This window comes from Typopeltis vanoorti, chromosome 1 (assembly GCF_054136105.1).
Source record: "Typopeltis vanoorti isolate ZY-2024b chromosome 1, IOZ_Tvanoo_1.0, whole genome shotgun sequence".
NCBI lineage: Eukaryota > Metazoa > Arthropoda > Arachnida > Uropygi > Thelyphonidae > Typopeltis > Typopeltis vanoorti.
In genome coordinates this window covers 129,002,081-129,016,987 of record NC_143549.1, presented here as the reverse complement: position 1 = coordinate 129,016,987, position 14,907 = coordinate 129,002,081, and the positions used below count along the sequence as shown (strand labels likewise).

Sequence of the window (14,907 nt, the reverse complement as noted above, 5' to 3'; positions counted from 1 at the left end):
CATTTAATATCCTCTTTTGAGGTCTAACCCAGCCTTCTCTTTCCAATTGGTTTATATTTTATTATTTGTTTAGGATATCAGGTGTTAGCCATTCAGGTTACGTGTTCTATTTATTGTATTTTTAGTTCTCTTAAAATATCTTCATTCCCTTTTTTGCTCTAATAATGTGTATTTTGCAGTTCTTCTCATGAATCTCATTTCACTCGCATTTATTCTTTGTTTACTGCCCAATTTTTGCTGCCATATAATAATGTGGGCACTGCTAAAGTATTGTATATTTTCAAGCGTGTTTCTTTTTGTACTATATTTGGATTGAGTGTTCTATTTATCAGGCCTATAATCTGTAAAAATGTTGAAGTTTTTAATTTTATGTATATTTCTCCTTCATATCATATTTCACATCCAAGATAACTGAAAGTATTTATATGTTCTATTATTTTATTATTAATAACTATTTTACTTCTAACTGGAGTATGTCCACAAAATGCCATTGTTTTAGTTTAGTTTTATCTATGGAAATTTTCATTCCAAACTGTTCTACTATAATGTTTAAATTATATACTGCTCTTTGTGAATTGTCTTCCTTATCTGATATTATTACCTGATCATCTGCAAATAATAGTGTATTTATATTGTTATTGTAGGCAATTTTTATACCTGGATGTTTAAGGTGTTCCTATATTAACCTCCCTAATGGCCGAGGTGGATGAAATAGTAAGACCAAATTGCACTTCTTATCCATGTTATTCAAAAGGTGTTACAGAATTGTATCCAGATTTAGCTGGACGTCATGACCAATTGGGGGTTAATATAAATATTGAATACTGTTGAAGTACAGAGGGCATCTCTGTCTCACTCCTTGGTTTATACATTGTTTTTTCGACATTTTTTCATTAATTTTTATTTCATTATCTTTGTATATATTCAATATTGCATGTAGTAAAATATTAGGTATTTATTCTTTGTAATATATCAAACGGCATATATCTTTTTACTTTGTCAAATGCTTATTCATAATCTATAAACAAAAGATGAGTTTCAAAATTATATTCTCTTCTTTTTTCTATTAAGTAGTTTTAAACAAAAAGTTGCATCCATTGTAGAGCATCCTTTTCTAAATCCATTTTGACATTCTAATAATATTTTTTCACTGTACATTTTCAATTTTTCATTAAGTATTCTACTACATATTTTGCAGAATGTATTCACTAAACTAATACCTCTATAATTAGCAGATTTTGTTTTATCTCCCTTTTTAAATATAGGTATTACTATATTACTATTTATTCTATATATAATACTATATACTATACTACAATTTGCACTTAGCTAAACAATTTGCTAATCACTTATACTACACACTTGATCTAAGCCAAAAGGCCGAGCAAACTTCCTTGTAGATCAAAGTTTTGCCAGCGCCAGGTAAGTATGAAGGGTGAAGTCCACATCCCCAAGTCCACTAGGTATTACTATACTTGTATTCCATTCTATAAGTATTTGTCCATTTGTATATATTTTATTTAAAAATTTTAATAATCTCTGATGAATTTTTTTCCCCAGCAAATTTATAGTCTGGAGTTTATCCCATCTTCTGCTGATTCACCATTTTTTATTTTACATAGGTTGTCCTTTAATTCTTTCATTGTTATTATACCATTTAAAACATTTTGTAAGTTTTTGGTGTAATTTTTTTTTTTTTATTAGTCTAAAGATCAGTAAATTAATCCAAGAATCTTTTAAATCTACTTTGCAATTTCTTTTATATCTGAATTCATGTGTTTTAGTATTTTATGGAAAAAGAAATAATAGAAAATAATAGATAAAGCAGAAGAAAACCAACTGCCTCTCTGTTTAGCCTTCATTGATTATGAAAAAGCCTTCATTGACATGAAAAAATTATGATTATGAAAATTTTGATTCCATCAAAACTAAAGCAATAATCAAAGTACTCCAGAATCAGGGAATTCCTGGAGAATATATGGCAATATACCACACTGCAACAGCAACAATCCAATTTCACACGAGTAGCAATAAAATATCAATTGAAAAAGGTGTCCGACAAGGAGACTCTCTATCACCCAAAATCTTTACATCAGTCCTTCAAGAAATATTTAATAATATAAACTGGACAAACCTTGGTATAAAAATTAATAACAGAAACTTTTGCAAACACTCCAGAAGACCTTAATATAATGATAGAAGACCTATATAATGAAAGCAGAAAAGTCGGTCTAAAAATAAACAGAGAAAAAACTAAAATCATGTTTAATCATTTTGTAACACCAAAAAACATAATAATAGAAAACAATTTCTTGGAAAGAGTCTCTTCATATACATACTTAGGTCATCTCATTGATCTAAACTGTCGACTCCAAAAGGAAATAAATAGGAGTTCAACCTGCCTGGAGTGCATTCAAAAAATTGAAAAGCATTTTTTAAAACAATGATGTCCCACTCTGTTTAAAAAGGAAGACATTAACCAGTGTATACTTCCAGTCATCACATATAGTTGTGAAACTTGGTCACTAACAAAAGCACTGGCAAATAAATTAACAACAGCTTAAAGAAAAATGGAGAGGTTGATGCTAGGCATCACATTAAAAGATAAGAAATGAACACCTGGATAAGATGCCAGACTCATATCAATGACATCATTCTTCACCATAAGCAACTAAAATGGAAATGAACCAGACATCTATCCAGAAGAGAAGATGAGCGATGGATCACCATGCTAACAAACTGGATTCCAAAAGATGGGAAACGAGGCCGAGGACGTCTTAAAAGAAAGTGGAGTGATGAATTTTCAAATTTTGTTTCTCTTTTGACTATTGTTCATCATTTTTTTTTAATATTCAATTTCATCTTCTTGTTTTTTGCCACTTAACCATCTTTTTATTTTCAATTACTGTTTTTATTTCATTGTCATATATATGTAATTTTAAATTTTAATGATTTTTTTGTGAGTTCTTAGACTTTCATGTGCTGCTCATGTAATAATATTTTTTATATTATTCAATTCTTTCTTGATGTCTTCATTTTCTTGTATTTTTTCCTAAGTATTTTCTAATATATTAATAAAAATATAAAATTTATATTTTAAATTCTGCTCAAGTAACCAAACAGAACTTTTTAAGCTACTTTAGGTCTCCAATAACTTACTTTAGGTGCCCAAGTATGAAACAACTTCATACTGGGCAATGAAATTCATTCCCACAGCTGGATTCAAACTTGTAAACTTGCTGGTTGGCAACTGGCCAACCAGGCTGGAAAGATTTGCAGTGGTTAGAGTATTTTATTAAGGCATGGACATATTCAAGAAATATAATAACTAAAATTATTTAGTTCTTATATCTTCTATACTATGCAGTAACTGTCTTCCTAAACCACTAGGATGAATAGCAGTGTATAAATTTGGGTATCAGAAATACAAAAGGTCTTTAGGGGATATGGGGCACAGCATATTTATAAATTCTGATAACTTTTTATATTTGTTACTGAATTGCAATAATTCAGTAACAAAAAATTCTAAAACAAGTTTTAAACAAAATGTCTCTTTTGGCCTGTATCGATCAGGGTTGCCAATTTAGCTCATTTTCTGTTAGATCAAAATTTCAATGCTATCTACTAACTAATATAACTATACTTGTTATATTAGTTATAACAAGTATTAGTTATAATAAGATTGTGTATAAATATATATATAATCATACGATGGATAGCTTAAAATATAGCTTTCTTTTAAAATAATATAGCAAATTTTTTTTTAGGGACAAATTTCCATAAATGATCAGATCCATCCATCTAATCTGTTCAAGATGGATCGAATCCCTAACTGAGGGTTTTATGAAATTAATGCAGCTAGCTTGCCATTTCTCTCCTGCATCCCCCTAATGGCAAATATTTATGCCAGTAGATCTGTGTTTATGGTGCCAGTTTATCTCTTTAGAGCAGTGGTTCTTAACCTGGGGTGTGTGCACCCCTGGGGATGTGAGAGAAATTTCTAAATTTTGACCCAGATTCGATGGACAACAGCTATTTAATAAAAGACAATCTTATTGAAATATGAGCCAATGCACGTATTCAAATGGAATTTGAAAAACTGGACTTAGAACAATTCTGGTGTACACAGTTAGAACCTTATCCACAACTGGCAAAAGCTGCATTGCAGACACTTTTACCATTTGCCACCACCTACCTGTGTGAAATGGGATTTTCATCACTTTTGCACATAAAAACAAAAGCCAAAAATCGCTTAAATGCAAGTGATGACTTATGCGTAGCTCTTTCAAAAAAGGAGCCTCACTTCAAAAGTATTATTATGAATAAACAACACAGCCATTAAAAATTGAGATATTGTTTTGTATGTATATGTAATGTATGTGTTTATTTTTCGATAAATAAATTATCTTGCAATAGATGTCATTTCCTAAATAAAGAAATAGAAACACATTTTTCAAGGGGTTGCGAGAACTTATTTTTAGATTCAAGGGGGTGCCAATCACTAAAAAGGTTAAGACCCGCTGGTTTAGAGGGACAAAAAAAAAAATTGAGTTTCTGGGAGGAAACATCCTCCACCTCTGTATGAGACTGGCTAACTCACCATTTGATTGAAAACACTTCGAGTTCTTCACATCATAGATGGGATCTGAACCTGGATTTTTCCAACCAAAGGCTCATCTATACCAACTGAGATATGGAGGCTCAATTATTAGATCAGTAATTTGAAATTAGCTATTTTTTATTTTTAAGTGAAAATACAAATAAATTATGGTAGAAATTCTTTTTTTGTTATAAAATATTTAGAAAGCAGACCTACTTAATTATGCAACTATGACAGTCGGTATTCATAATAGCATCTGACAGCAATTCTATCACTGATTTTATTGAAATGCATATGTCATTTGCTTAAATGAGCAGATTCACATTCATGTTCAGAATCTCTTCCAAGCAAATTACAATTTCTTATTACAGAGACACAGAAGTTGTCTATCATCAATGAGGCAGTTATCTCATAAAAGACTATATCAAGTTATAAATGAAGAAGAAAACCCTTTAAAATTCTCAGAGACTGTAAACCAACATAGCTTTTCATTGAACCCACCATTGAAAGAATCATAACACAGTGGCTTGGATTAAAGATTCATTTTAATATGAGAGAAGATGAAAAATGCTATACTTGCAAAATTTTATATGTAATGTAGAAATATGAAAAGACCTAGTCTTCTTACTCTTTCTGCATCAAAACACTGAAGAAGTTCGTACGGTTAACAAAATTTCTGAATTAATTACTGTCGTTCAAGTGAAACTTCTAGATGATCTCACCTTTCTTATAAAATCAATTGCTTGTAAACAGATACTTCCAACTATACTTCTGATACTGAGGAATATCTAGCCTTATTTGGGATACAGATTTGTATCCCAAAAGAAAAATTGATGAATTAAGAAAGCTTGGTAGAATTACATTGGATGAAGAAAGCTCTATAAAACCACGATGTCAAAAAAGACTTTGAAAGCTACTGAAATACTTGAATCTTATCCAAAAAAAGGTGATAAAAGCCAAACCTTAACACATCTACAATCTTGTCCTTCTTCATCAACACGCTGTGAATACCAGATAACAAGTAAGCTTAGTTAAAAATCAATATTTTTTAAAAAAATATTTTTGATATTATCATCAGACAATCAGCCTAATGGCCAAAAACATCCAAAGTCCACTACGTGGAGCAATTTAGGACTCTAGGCTTTCTTTTGTTTCTCTGTGGCAAGTATCCAGACCATGCTCTGGATACCCGCCACAGAATATGTTGGAAGAAAGCCACGTTAATACACCGCGGTGTTAAATATGTGATTATTTTAAATGTTATCAAATGTCTTCAATTATATCTTGTCTTCTGCACCTTTCTAAAAAAAAAACTATAGTTATTTCATTTAAACCTTTCTTCTTAACCTTTACTATCTTCTGACTTATGGCCGAAAATAACATAAAGCTCATGCGTGCAAAACTTACAGAACAAAGAAATCACCTCTGGCTGGAGCTAATCTCTTTGTCTGACCCACTGGTGTTTATTCTCAACTGAATTTGGAAAATTTATTTAGTTTCTAGCTGCGCCACCAAATTCGTGGGTGGGAGGTGAATCTCCCTCCAAAGAATAACACACAGTAAACCACATGGAACTTTTCTCTCTTAATTCTAAGTAAATCTATCAACTTAAATTTCCTGTTATGCAGTGGTGACAATATCTATTTTTAAGGCTCACACAGATTCGAGTTTAATGAGTAGTGCATTGGATTAGAAATCAGGCAAGTTATTTAAACAAGAAAACAATTTATTTAACATCAATGAAATACAATGGGTCAATTTTAAGTACTAAGTAAATTAGCTTCTATGCTACAAATCACAACTAATGACTACGTTTACAATTTAGATCCTTATCATAATCAATTCTACTTCTTGTAGACAGGCTTATACGTTGGTTATGCATTTCTAAATCACTTAGGGAATTGAACAATGTAGATCCGAATATAAATTAAATTATACTTTAATAAATATTTCCGATATTTCGGCAACGTCACATTGCCATTTTCAAAAGGAACTTACAAAAAGGCACGTGCACGCAGGCACTACAACACAGTAACTGAGAATGAAGATATGAAGCTATCGTTCTCCTAGAAGTCCTGATGGTGCCCTCTAGCGGGCTAAGTAAGTGTTCTTGGCCGTTGCCGTTGGGCTGAAGGTCTGTTAATGTATGCCTCCCAAATTTGGGGCAGTCGCATACAACCAAATTTGTTGAGGTTTGGAGAGTTTCTTATGGCTGAGGCTGATTCCATAAATAGTCTTTCGAATTTGTATTTTTTGCTATGGTGTATTACTGTAGCTTTCTTCCACCATATTCTGTGGCGTGTATCCAGAGCATGGTCTGCAAGACCAGAATGGCTGTACTTGTGAAACCGGATGTAGTCCTTGTGTTCAGAAATTCTGATATTCGCTGTCCTGCCTGTTTGGCCAAAGTACGACAGTTTACAACTGCAAGGGACCTGGTATACACCAGGTAGGTCTAGGGGAAGTGGTTGGTCTTTGGTGGAGCGGATAAGGGATGCCAATTTTCTGTAAGGCCTGTAACAGGAGGTGAGGTCATGTTTTTTTAAAATTTTGGTAATTTTTTCCGAGGTGCCTCAGATGTAGGGAATGGTGATGGATTTAGAGTAATCTTTGTTGTGGAGGGGGGGAGGGAGGCTGTGGTTTGTAGGTTTTAATATTTTTTTTGGGGGTGGGGGGGGGGTAGCCATTGGCTGAGAAAGTGTTGAGGATGTGATTTAGTTCAGTGTTTAGGGCCATGTCGTTAGAACAGATTAGTTTAGCCCTGTTGTATAGTGTTTTCACCACTCCATATTGTTGTGAGGGGGGGGGGGGGGATTGTTGGTGAATGTATCTGCCTGTATGGGTGGGTTTTCTATAAACTGAAAAAACCAAGGTTCCATCAGGCTGGCGGGTGACTAGTGTGTCTAGGAAAGGGAGGCTGTTGTTTTCCTCTATTTCCAGAGTGAACTTGATTCTGGGGTGTTGGTTGTTTAAGTGTGTAAGGAAGGAGGAGAGGAGTGTTTCAGAGCCATGTGGCCAAATAGCGAACACATCATCAACGTAGCGAAGCCATATGGTTGGTTTTTGTGGGGCAGAGGCTAAGGCTTTTTCTTCAAAGGTCTCCATAAAGAAATTGGCCAAGGGTGGGGAGAGTGGTGAACCCATGGCTGTCCCCTCTATTTGTTTGTAGAATTTTCCCTGCCAAACGAAATAGCCTGAGTTCATTGTGAACTGAAATAGGGCTGAGATATTGGGAGAAAATTTAGCTTGGATTAGCTCTAAAGTTTCCTTGAGTGGAACATTTGTAAACTGTCGTACCTTGGCCAAACAGGCAGGACAGCGAATATCAGAATTTCTGAACACAAGGAATACATCCGGTTTCACAAGTACAGCCATTCTGGTCTGGCAGACCATGCTCTGGATACACGCCACAAAATATGGTGGAAGAAGAATACGATGGAATCAGCCTCAGCCATAAGAAACTCTCCAAACCTCAACAAATTTGGTTGTATGCGACTGTCCCAAATTTGGGAGGCATACATCAATAGACCTTCAAGCCAACTGCCAAGAACACCTACTTAGCCCGCTAGAGGGCACCATCAGGACTTCTAGGAGAACGGTAGCTTCATATCTTCATTCTCAGTTAATGTGTTGTAGTGCCTGCATGCGCATGCCTTTTTGTAAGTTCCTTTTGAAAATGGCAACGTGACATTGCCAAAATATCAGAAATATTTATTAAAGTATAATTTAATTTATATTCGGATCTATGTTGTTCAATTCCCTAAGTGATTTAGAAAATAAATAATTCTAGTAAGACCACGTGTCTATAATTTTCTCTTGTTAAACTTAGTAAAGTTCAGATCAATTTTTATATAATGTTCTGCAGGTTTAGGCAATAGCTATAACATTAAATACTCTATGTTTCACCTTAAATTTCAGCCAGACCTTCTCTCACATATAACAAAATAATTCAATTATCAGCATAAGGCCTCAAGTCCTCAAGTATCACTATAAAACAAGTCCCTTAATTAAATCACCATCACAGTCTTTTTCTCTAGCTAAACAATAAAAGATCTTACTTGAACAGAGGTCTGTACTTCTCTGAATGATTCATAAAATCAATTCTTTCTGTTACCGTTCGACTTTAGCATTGAACTCAGGGAAACTCTTCTGGGTTTTGAGAGATATCCTTCTTTATCATCAGCGGACATCGGGAATTTGGCAGCATGGAAACTCGGCATCTAATTTCTTCTAAAACAGCTTAGCTTAGTCATATTGGTCCCTCAGCAATTTTCTATCTGGAACACAGGTCTCCAAAGGCGATTACAATTTATCTCCGACGTTGTTAGCAAAACTCTGCTGCCATAGTGTACATCGTAACCCCACGTGACCTCGAAACTTCTCGCTGACCCGAGAACAGGAACACACACTGGGTCGACTTGAACTCGTACTCCAAGAAAAAGGCAATACAAGACCTCGTTTCGGTCCTGATGACCTTCATTTTTGCTTACGTCATCGTCCACTGGGTACCGTAATTTTCTGCACCCGACACCCATGTCTATCGGTGCAATTAGATGGGAGACCCCCGTATAATATTGCATTGCGCTGCACGTGTACAGTAGCCTCAGGTCATGACTTAATCTTCTTAATTCTGACTGGAATTTTTTGTTCACTATGGCATACTTAGACACAATACAATCTCCTTTGTTCTTACACAAAACTATTGATAATACATTATTCATAATTCAAAAAAAAAAAAAAAACATTATTTCTATTACAATTACACCAAGTTTATTCATTGATATACAAGTATTTTAGCAGGGATTTAGTATACTTGTAAAATCTGAATAAAAGGTATTATATTACTAAAATCCTTTTTATTCAAGATTTAACAGCAGCAAGTTTAAATATGAAAGATTGTTCATAGAATCAGCCTCCGCTCTAAAAAACTTTCCAAACTTCAACACATTGGGTGCATGAGACTGCCCCGAATTTGAGAAGCTTGCATCACGAGATCATCAGCCCAGCCCAATATAGCCTGCTAGGGGGCACCATTAGGACTCTATGAACAACATTAGTTTCTCTCTTCTGCCTCATTTGCTTTTTTGTAGTGCCTGCGTGCATGTGTCATAGTTGTATGTTCCCATTGAAGATGGCAATGTGACGTTGCCGAAATATAGGAAGTATTTATTAAAGTTTCTTTTAATTAATATTCCGGTATACGTTGTAAATTCCTTAAATAATTTAATAGTTACATAATCCTTATTCTACCCTCATTACTAATGTACAACAGGTTAACAAGCTTCTGTGTGTAGGACACACATGAAAATAGGCATCTGACAAGAACCAGCTTTTCTTCATATCAGTTGCATCTCTGATAACTCGAAAATTCCTCTGCCAGTTTCCTAATATCTGACAGAACCTTCTGTTAAAACATAAGCACATAAGTGAGTCTCCTTTTCACATTCCATTTTGAAATTTGTCTGCTTCATTCAACTTGAAATTACATGCCATTCCCCAGAAGTTTTTTCTGCACATGCTGAATTGTACTCCTTTTCTTTGCTTAATCACTGTTACTGAAATATACCTAGTTTAGCCATGAATACTGCTACAACTTGAACAGTGCATAAATCTTTAATCTATCAGTAAATCATTTACAGCTTTCAGCACATACAAACATAATGTGAATATAGCAGCACTCAATGTTCAAAATGTCTCCCCCTTTTGCCTTCAAGCATGCCTGAAGTCTAGGAGACCACATATCAATGGCAGCACACACAAAACATCCAACAGAAACACTGCCACTGCTTGCTTCAATCCACCTTCAGGGTGGTGATTCTGGGGGTGTCATTTCTTGCAGGCTACTCTCTCTCAAGCTTTGGCCACAATTTGAAGTCCAACCGATTCAGATCAGGACTTCTAGACAGTCAATCAGATGGTATTATGTAGTCAAGCACATTCACCTCAAACCACTGTTGTGTGGTCCTCACCTTGTGTGCGTAGGGGCTGAGACCTGTTAGAAGGGCTACTGCCTATTGTGAAATAAGGTGTTGTTCAGGGCTATACCACAGGTTCCAGCATGGTGTCTTGGTACATTTTGGCAGAGGTTTAGACTCCTTTCTCACAGAAATGTAACTTGGATATCCCTGATATGTTACTCTCACCAAACAGTAATATAGTGTGATGACCTCTCTGAATCTTGGGTATATGCTATCCGGGACATATAGCCAATCATTTAGGCAGTTACACGATTCTTCAATCTTCTCATCTTTGAAGAGGATATCTCTATATCTCTTGTTTACATACTGCCAGAGAAATGTCTTTGATTTTATCACCCTCTGCCACATAAGTTGTGGTGTTAGGAAGTGTCTAGTAGAACAACAATAGGTCATCAGTTAGTATGTATGACATCATTCACTTTGAAAAGTTCATCTCTTACAATATCACTTTCTGTGTTCTTGCAGGATTATAGCGGAGGCATGACTTCAGCCCTCGCAAGTTGTTGTATTCTAACGCAGCGTGGTTGACTTGTTCTTTGGCAGTCAGATATGTCTTCTGTATTGTTATAACAGTTAATAGTCCGATACACAAACATCCTACTAATCCTGAGTGTTTTTAGCATGTTGACAATAAAGGTGGCTGCATTCCAACCTTGTGAGATGCTATTACAGCTATACGGTTCTCATTGTCTCCTCACTGCATGTTAACCTATACAGCTAGACAACTCTCTTTACTGATAAACATGCGAAACTAGCAACCAACTAGCACAATTCTGTGGGCAGCACGGAGGGTACAGAAGATGTAACAGTATTAATGAAAAGAGTGTGTGTATGTTCTTACACACTCTTTAAGTATCTCACCTGTTTCTTTTCTTTGTCTTCACAGCAATGATTATGCTGGTCACCTCTTTTCCATCAACACCTCCCTATAATGTGCAGCCCACTTTTATTTGTTCAGTATCCATGCAGATACTCAATAACAGAGCATCCACAAGCTTGTGATGAGATACTGGATCAGAATCTCCAGGTTAGTTCTCTGCATTCCTTAGAAGCAATGCAACTTCTCCTGGGTATCAAGCTTTGACCCTTAAGTGATCTTCACAGCATAATATTATTCTAAAAACAATTCATTACAGTAAACCATTCACTTTAATAAATTACAGTACATTATAGAGTTACTTAGTATTCAGCTCATACTCTAAACCATCATATCTGAAATAACCACACTAATAATGACCTACCCACTGCCTGCTTATAACAAGTATGATAGTCACAGAGACGTGGTTGAAATACTAGTTGGAATATAAGATGTACTAATTAGTGACTGGATATTGTGTGATTTACTGCATTTCTTTAGTCCTTACAAGTTCATTATAACAAGTTGACTATAGCCGCTGGGGGGGGGGGGCATTAAACCAATAAATGTAAATAAACTTAAAGAACACTTGATATACAATTTTGAACTAATGACTGCTCAGTCTCATCTGATTTTGATAACTTTATCCTTTACTTTTTTTTCCAATTTATTTAACAATTAAAAGAATCAAGTGTTCCATAAATAAGTAATTTTTTTGATAAACTCACCTTTAATTTTCGGAAGAATCTAATAATATCATCTTCAGCAACATCATAAGGTAAATTACCAAGGAATGCAGTGTATGGAGGTTTTACTGGCACTTTACTAAGGTCAATGGCTGGCCCACGTACTGCTTTTGGGGCAGTAGGTAATACAATTTTCTCATCTTTTTTATAATCAGAAGTGTATCTTTCTGCAGGGGAACAAGTTATGCAATATGTTTAATAATCTTAAATTACTTCATGCAATGTTCATTCTAAGTGACTTCAATGAAATTTTTAAATCTAACACCTCAATGTAAATAAAAAATATTATCATAAACAGTTAATTTTCACTAGAGCAAACTCATAAGAACCATGGAATAGTCTGCTAATTGATGGATAGTTTACTAGTAAATTTCTTCAAAATGGCATTGTGCCTATGAAGATTTGGTGAGGAACTTTTGTTAGAATGCAATGAGTGAATTTGATATGACAGTGTGTCTTATAGTGAAGGTCAATTATGCCTTCACACATCTTTTCAGAAATATATTCATATTTTAAGCATGAATGGTTGTAAGCATTACTCTTAATAGTGATTTAAACACCATCAAAGAACAAAATAAATAATTTATTGAATTACTAATAATTTGCTGGATTTCAAACCAATATTTCAGTGCAAAAATTACAACTCTGGTAAGATGCATAGTGCTCAATTAATTTGAGCACTATGCATCTGTAATAATTCTGCAACAATCTGAATTGTTGCAGAAACAATTCAAATTGTAATTAAACAGGAAGCAATGTATCAAGGCATCTTAAAATTGTAACTAAAAAAGAAATTAATGTCCTATCAAGCATCCTTTGGGCTGAAAAGTCAGAGAAGTCAAGCTAAATGTCTTACAATGACTGCCTCCTAGATCTTAGGTAGATTAATGCAACCAAATTTATTTAAGTTGGTGAAGGGAGAGAATGTTTCATAGCTGATTCTGATTTTAAAAATAGTCTTTCAAGTTTACAGACTTCAATGCAGTTGTCTTCTTCCATTTAATCCTGTATAAAGGAGCATTCACAGCATGGTCCGTTACTCATGACTTGTCGTACAAATGATTGCAAATGTAGAGTTCATATTCTTCAAGATGGGTGTTAAGAGATCTATTGGTCTGTTCAAAGCAGGCACTTTATAAATTCTGGGATGTGCAATATGTTCAGAAAACAGATGAAGGATGCCAGATGGATTTGTGGTTTGAAATTAACATGAAGATTATATTTATAAAGAACCTTGCTGTCTTTTCAGATGTATCCCAAATAGTTTGATGCGATCTTGTGTATCAAGCATGGAAGAGATGGAGAGGAGAATGCAGTAATTGAAAGTTTTTTACTTTGGGTTTATTATGTGTTAAAGAAACCAAGAAATTATATACTTGGTTTTAATCCTTTAACAAAGAAAGCAAAACAATTTTTTCATGTGAAATTATTCATGTCTGCGCTACTTGTTTATAGAGGCTAATGACTGCATAGCATTATACACTTCCGAAAGGACGTGTGCTTGCATTATGGGATGCATGTCAAGGCAAGTGATGTGAAGTCATTAACCTCTATACACAAGTAACTCAGGTGTGAATACATTTCACACGTAAAAAATTGTTTTGTTTCCTTGGGTAATGGATTAAAACCAAGTATATAATTTCTTAGTATCTTTAATAGAGAATGCAGTATTTTCTCTATTTTATAGGGACTGCAACCATTTACTAAAAAAAAAAAAAAAAAAAAAAGTGTCATGAAGATAACCGAGTTCTGTAGAGAGAGCTCTGTTAAGAATAACAATAAAATAATAATAAAGGTAGATGGAATGAAGGTAGATGATGAGAAATTAGTTCAATATGTTCAGAGTTGAACTGTGCACGGATGTTAAATAGTTGATGCTTGTGTTCTTATGTGATGTGGCTGCACAATTCATCATGGGAAAATTCATAGCCATACAGTTCATCGTGGAGATAATTCTTCGCAGAGAAAATTCATCATGAGAAAATTGAAATAATATTGTAATGATAGATATATATGAAAAACTAATGTTAAACAAGATATATTTTAGAAAATATAGTTTCTTTCTATATTATTTATTTAATTAGATTTTATTTTACTTTTTTATAATATTTCTATTCTGTATAAAGTGAAATCAATATTTTGTGTTTTACTGATGAGTAAATTCTGTTTATTACTTAAAATATAAATATTTTACAGCTGTTATTCAATTTAGTTAGAGAATCCTGGAGACTTGCACATGTATTTAGGAGCATGTCATCATTTGCATAAAGCAAAGGGCTGACATCTCTAATTCTAATATTCTTCTTCTTCATAGCATATTTATCTTGCTTGGTGCATGGCTACTATGACTATGCGACTGTAGGAAAACCTAACTGGTTTGTCGCAGAGCCTGGCACTGGGGGTGGGGAAACAATTTTTATGGCTGCAGATACATGTCCATGGAGCTGGTTTGCCTATTCTGTGGGGGATAAAAAAGCAGAGTTTCTGGGTGAAAAAACCCCCTACCTCGGTATAAGACTGGCTAACTCACCGATATCAAAAGAGACCAGATAAAGGTTCGTTACATCTTGGATGGGAATCAAACTCAGGAGTTTCTGACTAAAGGGTTTTGTCTATACTGACTGCTATGGTGGCTCTTGACATCTCCAATTCTAATATCAGGTCTAATCTCACTTTCTTTCATAATGTGATAGATGATGAATATGAATGGAGATAATGTGCATCCTT

The 14,907-nt window shown here is 34.4% G+C and overlaps 1 protein-coding gene across 4 annotated transcripts in view; it reads right to left on the bottom strand.

The window, feature by feature from the left end:
• LOC150110420 (eukaryotic translation initiation factor 4B-like) overlaps positions 1–14,907 on the bottom strand; it is a 277,691-nt gene that overhangs the window by 206,323 nt on the left and 56,461 nt on the right. For all 4 annotated transcript variants that reach the window (XR_016548405.1, XM_090393633.1, XM_090393645.1 and 1 more), the window contains exon 3: positions 12,163–12,347. Coding sequence is in view for 3 of the 4 variants with exons in the window: in XM_090393633.1 (XP_090249759.1) it covers positions 12,163–12,347 (185 nt within the window). In the remaining variant the exon portion in view is untranslated. The remainder of the gene's footprint in view (positions 1–12,162; positions 12,348–14,907) is intronic.